Source organism: Elephas maximus, chromosome 18 (assembly GCF_024166365.1).
Source record: "Elephas maximus indicus isolate mEleMax1 chromosome 18, mEleMax1 primary haplotype, whole genome shotgun sequence".
In the NCBI taxonomy this organism is placed as follows: Eukaryota; Metazoa; Chordata; class Mammalia; order Proboscidea; family Elephantidae; genus Elephas; species Elephas maximus.
In genome coordinates, this window is record NC_064836.1 from 6,024,843 (window position 1) to 6,041,692 (window position 16,850).

At 34.7% G+C, this 16,850-nt stretch overlaps 1 protein-coding gene across 2 annotated transcripts in view; it reads left to right on the forward strand.

Annotated features, from left to right (window-relative positions):
- The window catches only part of NEK7 (NIMA related kinase 7), a 193,828-nt gene that overhangs the window by 136,599 nt on the left and 40,379 nt on the right, over positions 1-16,850 (forward strand). For both annotated transcript variants that reach the window (XM_049857711.1, XM_049857710.1), the window contains 2 exons: positions 11,650-11,758; positions 12,653-12,760. In XM_049857711.1, coding sequence (XP_049713668.1) covers positions 11,650-11,758; positions 12,653-12,760 — 217 coding nt within the window. The remainder of the gene's footprint in view (positions 1-11,649; positions 11,759-12,652; positions 12,761-16,850) is intronic.

Below are 16,850 nucleotides of genomic sequence, written 5' to 3' on the forward strand. Positions count from 1 at the left end.
TTTTGAAGTCTTAAGGTTAAAAATTCTTGGCAATATCTGAAAAAACACTATGCCAAATTGAATATCGTATACATAGGGGCATACACACAATACATGCACACCCGTGTGGGTGTATCCCTGTAAGTTTTTGTCTGTATGTGGTTTGTATATGTAGATACGTTATATAGCACTTTTTTATTGTATGAATGTTAATGTAAAAATATCACATAACTTTTCTTTGATATGTAAGCAATCTGATAGTGAAGTAGTGTAGATCTTAGGGATTGTAGTAGATTGAAAATTATATACTATATAAAAAAATATATATTAAAAAGAAAAAAATTTTTTTTTTTCCATAGTAGCCATTATGTAATTTTGTTAGTGTAACTCTCAGGTGATATGTGTGTGTGTATATATATATATAAATTGTGCTTTAGGCGAAAGTTTACAGCACAGATTAGTTTCTCATTCAAAAATGTATACACAAATTGTTTTGTGACATTGGTTGCAGTCCCTGCAATGTGACAGCACTCTCCCCTTTCTACCCTGGGTTCCCCATATCCATTTGTCCAGTTTTCCTGTCCCTTCCTGCCTTCTCGTGTTGCTTTTGGGCAGGAGTTGCCCATTTGGTCGCGTGTATTTGATTGACCTAAGAAGCACATTCCTCAGCGTGTATTGTTGTTTGTTTTATAAGGCCTGTCTCATCTTTGTCTGAGAAGTGGGCTTTAGGAGAGGCTGCAGTTCTGAGTTGGCAGGGTATCTGGGGACCATAGTCTCAGGGGTTCCTCAATCTCTGTCAGACTAGTAAGTCTGGTCTTTTTTTGTTGAATTTGAATTTTGTTCTATGTTTTTGTCCTACTCTTTCTGGGATTCTCTGTTGTGACCCCTATCAGAATAGTCAGTGGTCCCGGCTGGGCACCATCTAGTTCTTCTGAGCTCAGACTGGTAGACACTGTGATTCATGTGGTCCTTTAGTCTTTTGGGCTAATATTTTCTTTGTATTTTTGGTTTTCTTCATTCTCATTTGCTCTGGGTGAGATAGGACCAACAGATGTATCTCAGATGGCCACTCGCAAGCTTTTAAGACCCCAGATGCTACTCACCAAAATAGGATGTAGGACATTTTTTTTATGAACTATGTTGTGCCAGTTGACCCAGATTTCTCTTGAGACATTGGTCCCCAGTTCTGAGCCCCAGCAACTCAGTTCCTCAAGGTGTTTGGATGTATCTGAGGAACTTCTATGACTTTGTCTTGGTCAAGTGATAGTGACTTCCTCTATATTATGTGTTGTCTTTCCCTTCACCAAAGTTGACACTTGTCTACTATGTAGCTAGTGATTTCCCTTCACCATCCTTCTCCTCCCTCATAACCGTCAAAGATTGTTTTTTTGTGTGTGTAAACCTTTTTTGTGAGTTTTTATAATAGTGGTCTCATAAAATATATATCCTTTTGTGATTGACTTATTTTACTCAGCAGAGTGCCCTCCAGATTCATCCATGTTATGAGATGTTTTATGGATTCATCATTGTGTAGTTCCATTGTGTGTGTGCATCATGATTTGTTTATCCATTCATTGATGGGCACTGTTGATGACTTGTTTCCATCTTTTTGCTGTTGTGAATATTGTTGCAGTGAACATGGGTGTACATATGTCTATTTGTGTAGCAGCTCTTATTTATCTAGGATATGTTCCTAGAAATGGAATTGCTGGATCATATGATACTTCTATTTCTAGCTTTTCAAAAAAGGCACCACATTGTTTTCCATGGTGGCTGTACCATTTTACATTCCTACCAGCAATGCATAAGAGTTTCAATCTCCCTGCAACCTCTCCAACATTTATTATTTTGTGTATTTATTTATTATTATTGTCAATATTATCAGAGAGACATGGTATTTCATTGTAGCTTTGATTTGCGTTTCTCTAATGGCTAATGATCGTGAGCATTTCTTCACATGTCTGTTAGCTGCCTGAATGTCTTCCTTTGTGAAGTGTCTGTTCATATCCTTTGTCCATTTTTTAATTAATTTGTCTTTTTTTGTTGTTGTTGTTGAGGTGTTGAAGTATTTTGTAGATTTTAGAGATTAAACCCTTGATGCATATGTCGTAGCCAAACGTTTTTTCCCAGTCTGTAGGTTCTCTTTTGGTATCCTTTGATGAGCATAACTGTTTAAATTTTTAGGAGCTCCCAGTTATCAAGTTTCTCTTCTGGTATTTGTATATTGTTAGTTATGGTTTGTATTGTATTTATGCTATATATTAGGGCCCCCATCTTTGTCCCTATTTTTTCTTCCTTGGTCTTTATAGTTTCAGGTTTTATATTTAGGTCTTTGATCCATTTTGAGTTAGTTTTAATTTATGGTGTGAGGTGTGGATCCTGTTTCTTTTTTTTTACAGATGATCGTTTCATGCCAGCACCATTTGTTAAAGAGACATTCTTTTCCCCATTTAATGGACTTTGGCCTTTTGTCAAATATCATCTGCCCATAGGTGGATGGGTTTATGTCTGGGTTCTCAGTTCTGTTCCATTGGTCTGTGTGTCTATTGTTGTACCAGTGCCAGGCTGTTCCAACTACTGTGGCTGTATAGTAGATTCTAAGATCAGATAATGTGAGGCCTCCCACTGTGTTCTTCTTCTTCAATAATGCTTTACTGTACCTTTCCCATATAGAGTTGGTGATTAGTTTTTCCATCTTGTTAAAGTATGCTGTCGGAATTTGGATCAGGATTGCATTGTATCTGTGTATCGTTTTGGGTAGTATTTTGACATTTTCACAATGTTGAGTCTTCCTATCCATAAGCATGGTATGTTTTTCCATTTACGTAGGTTTCCTGCAGTAGTGTTCTGTAGTTTTCTCTTTGTACATCTTTTTCATCCCTGGTTAGGTTTATTCCTAAGTATTTTGTCTTTTGGAGGGCTATTGTAAATGGTGTTTGTTTCCTTATTTCCTTTTCAGAGTTCTCTTTGTTGGTATAGAGGAACCCAGCTGATTTTTGTATGTTAATCTTGTATCCCACTACTTTACTGAAACCTTCCATTAGTTTCAGTAGCTTTCTTGTGGGTTCTTTGGGGTTTTCTACGTATAGGATCATATCATCTGCAAAAGGCATAGTTTTACTTCTTCCTTACCAATTTAAATGCCCTTCATTTCTTTTCCTTGCCTTTTTGCTGTAGCTAGGACTTCCTGTGAAATGTTGAATAATAGTGGTGATAAAGGGCATCCTAGTCTGGTTCCTGTTCTCAAGAAGAATGCTTTCAGTCTCTCTCCATTGAGAATAATGTTGGCTGTTGGTTTTGTATAAATGTGGTTTATTATGTCAAGGAATTTCCTCTCTATTATTTTGCTTAGAATGGTTGTTGGGCTTTGTCAGATGCCTTTTCTTTGTCAATTGAGATGGTCATGTGATTTTTGGTTTTCTTTATGCGGTGGATTACATTGATTCATTTTCTAACATTGACGCATCCTTGCATACCTGGTATGAATCCCATTGGCCATGATGTATTATTTTTTTTGATATGCTATTCAATGCTATTGGCTAGAATTTTGTTGAGAATTTTTGCGTATGTATTCATGAGGGTTATTGGTTTGTAGTTTTTTTTTGTGATGTCTTTGCCAGGCTTTGGTATCAGGGTTGTGCTGGCTTCATAGGATGAATTTGGGAGTATTTTTTCCTTTTCTGTGCTCTGAAATAGTTTGAATAATATTGATATTAGCTCTTCTCAGAATGATATGTAAGTTTTCAATTGTGTTTACTTGGGGAATATTAGAAGATAAATTTTCAAGGAGCTTAGCGCTCCTTAAATTTGAAGGTAATGTTAATCTAAAGCTTCCTTTTAAAAACTGTAACACCACTAGCAGTAATTCTGGTAGTGATAGACAATCACAAGAAAGGATACAGAATCTTGACTATTCCCATCATGTTGTTGTTACTGTCATTTACTGTTGAGTCTGTTCTGATTCATGATGATACCATGTGTGCAGAGTAGAACTGCTCCATAGAGTTTTTAAGGCTTTTGGAAACAGATCGCCAGGCCTATCTTCCAAGGTGCCTCTGGGTGGATTCGAACTGCCAAAGTTTTGGTTAGTAGTCAAGCATTTAACCCTTTGCGCCACCCAGGGAACCCCTCTTAGATTAAGCACGTAATTTTCTTTCACTTAGATTTCTGTCAAAAGAATTTTAATGTCTCATTATTGCTCTGTTGTTTTGTCTTCATCCATTAAGAGAATAGAATTACCTTTCCAACTGTCTTGCAGTTATCTGGTATAACATAATAAGATAGAGGCAAATATTTCAGCTCATCTTCATGATCTTCTGTGTCTTCCTGAGACTGACTTTCTAATTTTTTATCTTGCTTTCTCTCTCCCTATTACTCTGATGCAGCAGAGAAAATATCTCAAGTATTTCCAGGTATTTTCTCTGTCAGTTTTAGTAACACGGAAGCTTCTCTTAAGAATTAATTCATGTGGCTGCAGTGCACGCATCATGTATTATAGTGATTCTGATACATGCATATACCTTTACTGATCTTTTTAAATTCTAAGTTTTCTTGATGTTGATTACCAGTTTACAAAAGGCACCTTTCTTGAGAAAATACATTATGACTTTATAGAAGCTTCTTTTTCCTGATTGTTATGCTGAGAGCATTGGTGGCTTAGGGGTAGAATTCTTGCATTCCATGTGGGAGACCCAGGTTGACTTCTTGGCTAGCCACCACCTGTCAGTGGAGGCTTGCCTGTTGTTATGATGCTGAACAGGTTTTAGCAGAACTTCCAGGCTAAGATGGACAAGGAAGAATGGCCTGGTGATCTACTTCAGAAAATCAGCCAATGATAAACACAATAGATCACAGCAGTGCATGGGGTCCCCATGAGATGGGTACCAACATGATGGCAGCTAACAAAAACAACAAATAATTTAAGGATTTTTTAAAGCTTAGCTGCTTAGCAAACTTCACATTTTCTACTTAAAATGAAATAATTTTTAGTTTCTTTTACAAATGTTTACAATTTTGACTTATGGGGATAAATAGATTGCATTTATATTCTATTATTATAATCTAGGAACAGCTGAACAACTCTTAACAGACTTTCCAACATTACAGGAAATGAAAAAGACTAGTAGTGCTTGTTTAGGAGATATTTTATTGAAGTAGATGAAGTGAGATGCCAGTGATAAGTATTTTCAGTAGTGTTGTGGCTGGTCTGGACCATTCTACTTAGTGCCTGCATAGTGACCTAAGGTATCTGAGCTTTATTTGTAAGGCCAAGAGTGAAAATATTTGTACACTGCAAATTAATATTGCATATTGAAATATTAACTATTTTACACATTTGTGTAATTGCCCAAAATTGTGTACAGCAAAGGTTGTTCAATTAAGTTTATTGTTGCCTCATTATACCTTTAGAAGAAAAGTGTTTGCATGGAAACATTAATATACAGTAGCAGTCATGCTTAGAACTGCCACTTATACTTCAGAAGCACCCTATCTTTGCCATCACACTTTGACATAACCACTGTAAAATGTAGGCATATAGAGATGCATTATAGTTACGGAAGTATTTTTGTCTGTAATGAACAATTTCTTTTATAAGGGTCAGCACAAAGCTTGTCCCTATAAGGCGGAGGTTAGAGATGTCCCAAATGTCTGACTCTTCCAAGCTGCTGTAACACTCCATCAGCTCTAACATCAACTACTCCCTCTCCCCTCAGTACTCTTCCTCCTGTCTTTGGGTTCCCTAATTCACTGCTATGTCTCACAGAACTCGTGAACCATATAAAGGAAATGGCTCACGCTGTTGTGGAGGCTGGCAAGTCCCAGGCGTAGACTTCTCCCTGGCCTTCAGTCTCTGCCCAAAGGCACTCAGCTTTCTCACTCCATGGGCTGGGAAGCCTGCTGTGCTGTCTCCTTTGGGTCTCTGCTCCAGGTCCCTGCTGCTGGTCTCTCCTTCTTTGGTGGTAGTGGGCTCTCCACTCTCCTCTTGGAATTGGCTGTCTTTTAAGGCAAAACTGACCAGTCCCATTGGTGGGCCACAATTATCTTATTTGCACAGCCCCACTCAGTCACCTGGGTGGGAGTTACAAGACCATGGCTAGAAAGACCACACACAAAAGTAACTAATCGTACTGCAGTCTGAGAATTGGACATCCCTAAAAAAAAAATTTTTTTTTTATGATAAATGATTGATCTAATTATAAGTTGATAACAAAGAACTTTAACTATCATAGATGTGAAGACCATTTATAGTATTAACTGAACCAGTGGAGATCTTTGATGTATTATTTTACTTTGTTTCTGTTGGCCATAGATACGAAGGATAGGGCATCCCAGTAAAGTATTTTTAAGTGTGAAAATGTGCCAAGCAGGCATTTATTATGTATGCTTTATTTATAACTGAGGTTGTAGAACCATGGATTATATTTTAGAAGTGGTGGGGACCGCAGAGATCATTTCCAAACTTTTTGTTTAAAATAATGAAGAAACTGAGACCCAATGAGTTTAAGTGGCTTGTTCAAGGTCACACAACCAGCAGCGTCAGTTCTCATAATCAGTTCTGTTATTAAAAGGTGAATATAGATTGTGTTAGTGACATATTTAAACTAAACATTCGACAACACTCCCGAGGAGGAAATGTTTTTTATATTTAACATAAACCACTTCCTCTTGTCAGATACTTGGAAGATACAGAGAACCAACTGGTGCCTGCAGTTCTAGTTCTCTTATAACTTTATTATTTCTCATTACTTATCATTTCTCTTAACCCTTCTTAAGTTCTCTACATATCTTTGTGGTTGCGATAATCAGAATGCAATAGAATGCATTGCACACCAGGATCGTATTTGCATTTTTAACCCTGTCTTAGATATCTGGAAACCCTGGTGGTATAGTGGCTAAGTGCTACAGCTACTAACCAAAGCGTTGGCAGTTCGAATCCACCAGGCGCTCCTTGGAAACTCTATGGGGTCAGTTCTACTCTGTCCTATAGGGTCGCTATGAGTTGGAGCCGACTCGACGGCACTGGGTTTGGTTTTTGGTTTTAGATATCTAGTGCTGCTGTAACAGAAATACCACAAGTGTTTGGCTTTAACAAACAGAAATTTATTCTCTCACAGTCTAGTAGGCTAGATGTCTGAATTCAGGGCACTAGCTCCAAGGGAAGGCCTTCTGTCTCTGTTGGTGCTAGAGGAAGATCCTTGTCATCAATCTTCCCCTGGTCTAGGAGCATCTCAGCACAAAGGACCTGCTCTGCTTCCAGCATTGCTTTCTTGGTGGCACGAGGTCCCCCAAGTCTCTTTGCTCACTTTTTTCTTTTATATCGCAAAACAGATTGGCTTAAGACACAATCCAGTCTTGTAGATTGGGTCCTGCTGGCTTCTCTCTTTTATATCTCAAAACAGATTGACTTAAGATACAACCTAATCTTGTATATTGAGTCCTGCCTCATTAGCATAACTGCCGCTAATCCCACCCAGTAACGGAGGTAGAATTTACAACACATAGGAAAAACACATCACCTGGCAAAATGGTGGACAGTCACAATACTGGGAATCATGGACTAGCCAAGTTGACATACATTTTTGAGGGAGACACAGTTCAGTCCATAACAAGTACAACAGTATATTTCTAAAGGATCCTTGATGTGTGATACCCAGGACCAGCTACTTAATATGTGGAAAGGCCTTATTCAAAAATTATTAAGACATTCAGGATGATAACAACAAAGCATCAAACCAAACTCAGGACTTTGCATAATTGCGCAGGTTGTACCTTGAAGCTGGCCCTGATACTTCCAAATCTTTTGTCAGAACGTTGATTTTTTTAAAGGTTACCATGCCAACCCGTGGGCTTAAATATTTTCATATACCCTAGAGATTATTATTTTGTTAAAAAAAAAAAAATAAAGCAACAAGATTATTTTCTGTTCTTTCTCTGTTGATGAGTTTATGCAGGATAATTTCATTGAGGCTTTTCCCAAGATCTTTTTTTTTTTTTAGTTTTATTTACTTTGTTGATGTTGTTGAGAATATACACAGCAAAACATATACGAATTCAACCCTTTCTACATATATGGTTTGGTGACATTGATTACATTCTCCAAGTTGTGAAAACACTCTCACCCTCCTTTTTTGAGTTGTTCCTCCCCCATTAATGTAAACTCACTGCCCCCTAAGGTTCCTATTTAATCTTACAAGTTGCTATTGTCACTTTGATCCCATATAAGAGTTCTTAAAAGAGGATAATGCTCAAGGCAGATATTTTTTACGAGTGAAGCTAAACTGTTATTTGGCTTTAAGAAGATTTCAGGAGATATTTTTCATTTATGGTTTACAAATTATCTCAGGAGTTTCAGCAGTTCCCAAGATTTCTTGAGAAGGAATGCTAGAATTGCAAAATTTAGAAATTTTTAGTATGTATTCTACTTGGATTTGTAGTGTTTAGAATGCAGCAATGAAGCAAGCTAGTTGTGTTCAAAAGAATGATACTTAGATGTTCAGTGTCCACCATGTAATTGGATTTTGCCTTGGGCATTTAATTTGTAGGAGAACGTTTGGAGATTGAAAAAACAAAGTGTGACTATTTTCCCAAAATCTTTGACTGGAAGCAGCTTGCAACAGCTAGCCTCTTTATATTAACACAGATCACTTAGATGGCCGGCAAACGTGTTCTACGAGATGTGCCGAATTTCACCTGCATGAAATGCTGAGTCTTTTTATACATAAATGAGAGTATAATGTGATGTTTGTATATATATATTATATGTAAATTAACTAGCTTTTTGCTACATCTGATTTTTTTATTTGAATAATGTTTAGTGTTTATTTGAATAATGTTGATGGAGGTAGAAAATGCACTTTTAAAATAAACACTATGTGAAGACTAGCCTACTTAAAAAAAAAAAAAAGACTAACCAAAAAGTACACCAAATGTTCAAGTATACCTATTAATTTCTGCCTATTCATAAAATTTTAGATACTTTATTTTCAGGTGTACAAAGTTGCAATTCTGTTTCATAACATATGGAAAAATTGCCGTGTCACATATTTGTCTTTGTCACATAAATCTTTGTGTTGATATTAACCTTTAAATTATTTAGTTGAATTATTTATTGCTTTATTAAAAACGTATTACATGACAAGTGTATGTACATTAAACCTTAGAATCTAATAGTTACCGTAGATTTTTTTTTAAAAATCTAGACCTGAATATTTATATAGGGCTGTAATTTTCAGGGAAAAATAGGATTTTTGAACAGTAATACCTTTTGGCTAGAGAGTTGACTTTTAAAAGATGTGTATTTGTTAGAATAGATTTCAAGATGAGATTCTTCTTTTTATTTTTTTAGATACTTTGGCATTATGGAAGTTTCTGTTTTGTGGTGTTAAATTTTACCGGTAGTAAAAAGAATTCAAATTTTAATTTCCTTTTGCTGTTCGTCCTCTTTTTTTAAGAGATAGTCAGAAGTGCCACCATCAGAACAGACAGGTTTTTCTCATCATAACTCTTTGGTCATTTATTTAAAAAAAAAAAAAAAAAAATCCCTACTCTTGAGTAGTCATTGAAAAGCCATATATGATTAAACAGACACTTAAAAAATATTGGGAGATACTAATGACATAGTGAAATTGCTTTTTAACTTACTTTCTGACTAAGTGATATTCATAAAACTGTTTTTCAAAAGGCTGTTACTAATTTGGATGTTCATGCTTTCCCCGGTCAGGCCATCCAGGTAGCGGTATACTGACGTCAGTTTAGTGTCATCACCTTTAATTTGTTGTTATAAGAGGAAGTCCCAAAAAATATAAAAACATGAAAATAATCAGACCATCTTGGTCTGATAACATCTTTCCTACTATGTATTTTCAGGGCAATCTTTTCCTTTATATTTTATTTATTTTTTTAATAATGGAACTTTAAAAATAAACTAAGTTAATTATAATTACGATTTCAGAATTTATATTAAAGCATAAAATTTTTCTTTCATGGTCTGATCCTTACATGATATGGTGTATTTATCTTTGAATGAAAAGAAATGTGGTCCCCGTCTTCCTGTTGACATCAAACAATCCTCTGATATGCTAATCTAGCACTGGGGAGAACACATATACGGGCTTTATTTGGACTCATTCCAAGTCTGAAAGAAAATGATGTGTAAAGAATTGATTTTGCAACAGTGCCCACTTCAAATGAAAACCGATGTTGACACAGCCTCCAATTAAAAAGATGGAATATTGGAATATCATATGGGAGGTTTCAACATTTTAGTAACTCCCTGATTTGCTACTTAATTACCCGGACATCTAATTGTTATTTGTTCTTTGGAACACAGTGGTACTGGTGTAATAGCCACTGGAATTGCTAGTGAGTTCATTTCCATGGTATGTTTTATAATAAAGGTTAGCCTCAGCTTATTAGCTTCTCCGTAAAGATTTATTCTTTGGTATAGTGAATGTTTATGACACAGTAGGTATAATTTTTTGCGAAGCACGAAGTAGGAATCTCAGCAGATTTCCTTCTACGGTTTTTTCTTCCAGCCTGCCCTCAGCTGGTCACAGGGGTAATAATCGACAGCAGTAGTTGCCTTGGAATTGTCTGAAGTGTAGTTTTTCCATCTTCAATAACAAAAACCCAATTACTTCAACTTTTGAAAATGTCCAATTTCCAGATAAAATGCCTTTAGTACACATATTTCAGTTTGGATAACTACATCTTCTTCTTCTTTTTTTTTTTTTTTAATGATTTAAAAATGATTTAAGATTATAGAAATTTTTATGAAAACTTGTTTAAGTGCAGTATTTCTTCTTGTTGCTCATTTATAAATATTCTTAAGTAGGGAACCAATTGCATTTTTGCATTGGAAAAATAATTTTTGTATAATAGGTCTTTGTAAGTCTCATGAAGCAAACGTGAGCTTTGGTCTTAAACAAGTTTTCTTTATTAATATAGTCTTCTAGCACATTTAATGTAGAAAATAGACATAAATATGTACCTCTGATTTTCATTTACTTTAGTAAATGCCTTCACGTGTGATGACTCGCTCTCTCCTAACTAGGTTACTGAGTCAGCTTTTGCCCTGGCCCTCCTATAATGGTTTTCTTCCATGAAGTTTGCCTTCATTCATTCAAAGCAAAGTGCAACTTTGACTTTTAGTGTCAAATATTCATGAAAACTATTACATGAATCCTTTTATTTAATTTTTAATAAATTAAGTGATATTTTAAATGTACCTGGGTGATTTGATACTCAAACGGAATTCTATAGTGAAATCTGTCAGGAGAAGAATTGCCTTTTAATGAACATAATTGCCTTCAGGTTTCTAGACTATTTTATTCTGGCTTTTCTTAAAATGAAATTTGACGTTTTCCTTTTAGGGTAAGAAATTATTTTATGTGGATGTTAATTTTTTGAAATGGTCTTCTCTTAGAAAGATGTAGAGTTACATGGCCTATGCTACCTGTAGATACAAAATTTAAGGTATTTGATTAAGATACTTAATCAAAAATTAAGATTAAAACTCTTGGAATCACTCAGCATGGAAAATCATATGCTTTTTCATTGGCTATAGGTAGATAAATATAGGTGTTTTTCTGATTACAGCCTTTTACATGCCAGAATCCAGCCCTAAGAAATGTGAGTTATCATCATTTTTATTCTTAATTTTTTCAAAAGCATTTTAAGAAACAAAAGAGGTTAATTCCTGAAAGAACTGTTTGGAAGTACTTTGTTCAGCTCTGCAGTGCGTTGGAACACATGCATTCTCGACGAGTCATGCATAGAGGTAAGACACCATCGTAACTTTTAATGTTGTCTTCAGTGATGCAGGTGGCTACACAATTTAAGGATAAATGCATAGTATCTTTGCATAGTATCATGGTTTCTCAGATAATTTATTCCTAAATTATGATTTTGCTGGAACGATAAACCTTTGTATAAAGCCCTACTTAGCTTTAAGAATGAAAATTAGTCATTTTTCTGCTTGAGTGCTCTGAGTACCTTATCGGCTGTGTTGGTCAAGAAAAATAACATATACGCAGGAAAGCAGCTGAATCTGCATAAGAAAGAGGTTTTTTTTTTTTTTCCGTCCTCCCCAAATGAGCAATGTATACTTGAACCACTTAGATTTTTAATCTTCAGCATTAGCTCTTAATATATTCTTGATTATCAGTCAGACGTTAAGATTACATCACTAAGGAATTAATCCACTGATTCTGGGGTGCAGAAAATTTCAATATACTTTATTTAAGCAATTAAGATTTCTAAAGTCATCTAAATAAATGATTATATGTATAATAGCATTGTTATGGTTTTATATTTTATGTAGATATACCAATAGATTAATTCTTAGTAAGATGCTTTATTTAAAATTTATATAAAAAGGACACAAATTTATTTTGTGCTTTGGATTTCACCAGTGTTACCTGAAAATGCCTTCTAAATGAAGACTAATCACAGTCTTCATCATGCTCCTTCCACATCCGTCTATCAGAGGACTGAGAACTCAGAAATATTAGAATATATCAATATTATTCAAAATAAAGTAGTTGGTTCAAAATTCAAACTTACTTTCGTTTTTAAGGTACATTTTAAATTATACCATGAACAGTGGTTTTTAATCCTTCTATAAGGATTAAATTTCTATCATGTTTCACCTGATCTCTTCATTTGTTCACAGATATAAAACCAGCTAATGTGTTCATTACAGCCACTGGTGTGGTAAAGCTTGGAGACCTGGGGCTCGGTCGGTTTTTCAGCTCCAAGACCACAGCTGCACATTCTTTAGGTAAGAGACATGATACCATTTCATTCAGGGTTTCTTTTTGTTGTCATTGTGGTTAAATAGATAAGGAATGTACAAATTATATGACTGCTCATATTCTAAATAAAACACAAGTCCTGAGCAGATACTGACAACTATCTATAAGATATATCCATTTCACGTGATATTTGGATACTTCTGTTAACAGACCTTAGGCAGACACTTAGTTAAAAAAAAAAAAAAATGCCGATAAACAAACTTGGTCTTAACAATGGCCAAGGAACATTGTTTTTATTATATATTTAGTAAAATATGATATTTATTATACATTTAAGATAATATGATGAATGAACAGTTTCTTGGAAGAAGACTTCACCTGGCCATTTAAAAATACTCTAGTAGTTTATTTGTTATAATAACATATATAGTTGTGATTACTACAGAGGAGAAAAACCTAAAGATGATCTATGGCTAGTGAGGAAATATTTTCCCTAAGTTATAAAGTAAAAAAAAAAAAAAAGTAGTGTTTTCATTCTAGAGCAGATAATACAACGGTGTCCTTTGTATCCAAAATAGAATTGAATTTAGCTATTAAACATTATATTAACAATAGAAAGAAAGCGTCCAGTTTAGAAACAATAAAAATTACCAGGAAGAAATGTTTTTTAGTTGAGTAACTCAAATTATAGTGATAGCACTTCTCCTAAAATTTTTCAAATCATATTTTCTTCTGTAAATATAATATTTGCATAAAATGGTGATGATCCAAATAAAATAAGAATTAAAGTAAAAAGTTGCTGTTAACAGTGCCAAATCTTTGATCATACTTAGTATCATACTTTCATTGAAAGCCACTGAAATTCAGATAAAATTACTGTTTTGAAAGATGCAATAAAAACTTTTAAATGGCCTGATGAGGAACAGGCAAGTTTTGCTAAATAACAGAGTAGTGAAAAGAGTATCTGAATTAGTTGTCTAAGTTTTTTTTTTTTTTTTTAATGTTCTGGCTTTGTTACTCGGGTTCTGTGTGGCCTTGAAACATTCATTTAATTTTTCTATGTCTAAAACAGTACCTGTTACGTGAGTAGGTTCCCAATCAATATTTGTTGAATAGCAAAAGAATGGATTCAAGTTTAAAGAGTGGTGGAAAGGTAATACTTTACAGGGTTTCAATTTTGTTAAGTGCTTTGAGAACATAAAATTTCGCACTGACGGCAAAAACATCATTTTTTGCTTGTTTCTGTAGAAGATGTGATATGAGATGCTGTAAGAACAAATAATGCATGCATTTAGGTAGCACTTTAATAAAGCTTTATTTGGGAAGTTACAACTCTTAAAGTGAAAACAGTAGAGGAATTCTATGAAAACCATAGACTTCCAAGCCAGTGACAGTTATCACTAGTAAAGATAACATGTTTCCACTTTAGGAGAATCACTTGAATGGACTGTCTTAACAGTACTCTGTCATTAATGTACTTAGAAATGCTAGGTTACATTTGTGCACACACACACACACACACACACAAGTGCACATGCCCATGCCCCTACGTGTGTTGTTTACATGCTGCTTTGCACGCTATCACTTTGAGCCCTCAGGATCAAGCATATTTTTTGAAACTTGGACCCTGGTAGTTTTCAAAGTAGACACTGGCCTGCCTCACAATGCCTCTTACCTCCTCACTAAAAGCTTTAAACAGGGTTTATAAACACATATGCATCTCCAAATTTAGGTGATGTGTTAGTCCAAAACATGTGATATAGAGAGTAAAGTTAGTTTTAATAGATCAGTTTCATTAAGAATTTCTAATACTAGGTTTTATGAAAATCAGTTTACTTAGGGATTTATAGTTATAAAGAGTTCATGGCGATGCCTGTAATTACTGTGGATTCTAAGACAAACCTAAGTGCAGTCAGTGAGGAAGTAGATATGAGACTATTTCCTTGATGGATGAATCAGTAAAATTTCACGAGTGTGTTTTGTTTTCTATATTATATTGAGAAAAAAAACTAAAAAAAAAGAAAATTTTGTTTTCCTTGTTTGTCTTCCCTGTGAAGTAAAGATTTTTGATGGTTTGAAATTAAACTTCTCTAAAGCAAAGTGCATTAAACACCAAGGATTCAAGTCTGAACTCTATCTAGCCTGCTAAGGTGATTTGGACCATTAAAAATCTTATTTAGAAGGGTCAGAAAAAAAATAACAAGGATAGAAATCTTGACACAGACTTAGTTGTGTTGCCAAGTTGACCCTAATTTTCATTGTTAGAGAATTATTACCCATCTGAGTTATTATCATGTATTTTTATTTTTAAGAGAAAATTTTAAAGACTGCTTCTAAGAGTTGGTTTTGAAAACATGGCCACCTGTACAAATATATTTTGTTTACAGAAAATAACCTACAGAACTCTGGGTTTATCGTATGTTAATTTGTTTTCTCTTTTTACTGAGGATAAAATCTGTAAGGCATGATTTATCCATAAGCAAGTCTAAATTTTACTGAAACTGCAGATGAGATGTGTTAAGTCTTTGTAGTTCATATAGAAAGATCAGAATAAATTTTCAGTAAATGAAGCCTGTCCTCCAACCAAATTTCATTTAAGTTAGTAAAGGTGATGTTTTCAGAAATTTAATTCAAACGGCAAAAAGATACTTAGATTTTAGTAACATCGGTTACGTCTATGCATTTATTCTTCATTTGTTTTTTTCCAAAATACATTTTGTTTGTTAAGAGACACTATTTTAGCTGACTTTGATTCACTACTAGGAATAAGTACTTTCAAAAGTTGTATTTAACAATCCGTATAAGATTGACAAGTCTTTGAATTTTTCAATTGCCTATGCGTTTTGCATCTCTTATTTGTATTATTTGATTCAACGATAACAAATCAACGTGCAATAAAGCATGTAGTTCTATCATATTTTCCATAAGCAAAATAAAGTTGTATAGGTGGCCACATTTTAAATCAATTTTCAGAACTAAATTTTAGAAGCAGTCTCAAAATTTGCTCATAAAAGTAAAAATATATGAAAACAATATAGAATGGTAATAATTTCTTGAATGCAAGGGTTAAAAATTATATATGCTAGATGTAATGTTGCTAAATGTTCAAACCATGTTAGAATCTTCAAAATTGAAGAAAAAGAGAACCTCAGAGATCCCCACTTTTTTTTCTACTCCTTCCCTGCACCAACACATATATTGTCTCACAGTATCTTTACTTCCTATTCACTTCTCCATAATTCATAATTACTTCATGTTTAGACTAGGAAAATATTCTCCTCTGTTTCTCTTATTATTCTTTTCTAACTCATTCCATGGTTCCAACAGAATTATCTTCAAAAAAGACGTTATATGATTATGTTACTTTCCTCCGAAATCTTGGATGGTTCTCTGTTGCCTAAAGAATGTCACCCAAAGTCCTTGGCCTTTGGGGCCCTTTAGTGTTTGGCGCCCTTCTAGCTTTGTACTCTTACCACTGACTACACTTCCCCTCTCATGGTGTGCCAGCGCCTTTTTCTTCTTTCATGTTCTAAACATGAGAAATAGTGCGATGTGGTGGTTGCATTCCTGTTGCTCTGTAAGACCTGATCAAGCCATTTCTTAACTTTTCTTGGCTCAGGTTCTGGGTTGATAAAAAGGGAATATGGGTAATAACCATCCTATGTTGTCCCCTAACTACTAACCAGTCCCTAGTTCGAGTCCACCAGCCTCTCCTTGGAAACCCTATGGAGCAGTTCTATTCTGTCCTATAGGATTGCTGTGAGTTGGAATTGACTCGACAGTAGCGGGTAACCAAATGATGTAATAAATAAAGAAGTGTTTTCTGAGCACTGCAATGTGTTATATAAATGTTGTTTATATGAAGAATATGATGTGACGGGAGTGTTGCTGATGCAGGAAGAGGAGAAGAAGAGAAGAAGTTCTCTATGTAAATGTTATGTAATCTATTTACTCTTTAAAAAAATACCTGGATTAATTCAGTCAAAACATAGTTTTAGTACCTATGTTGTGCAAGTACCATTTGAACCTCCCCCCCTCAAAAAAACAAAACCAAACTCGTTGCCGTTGAGTCGATTCCAACTCATAGCAGCCCTATAGGACAGAGTAGAACTGACC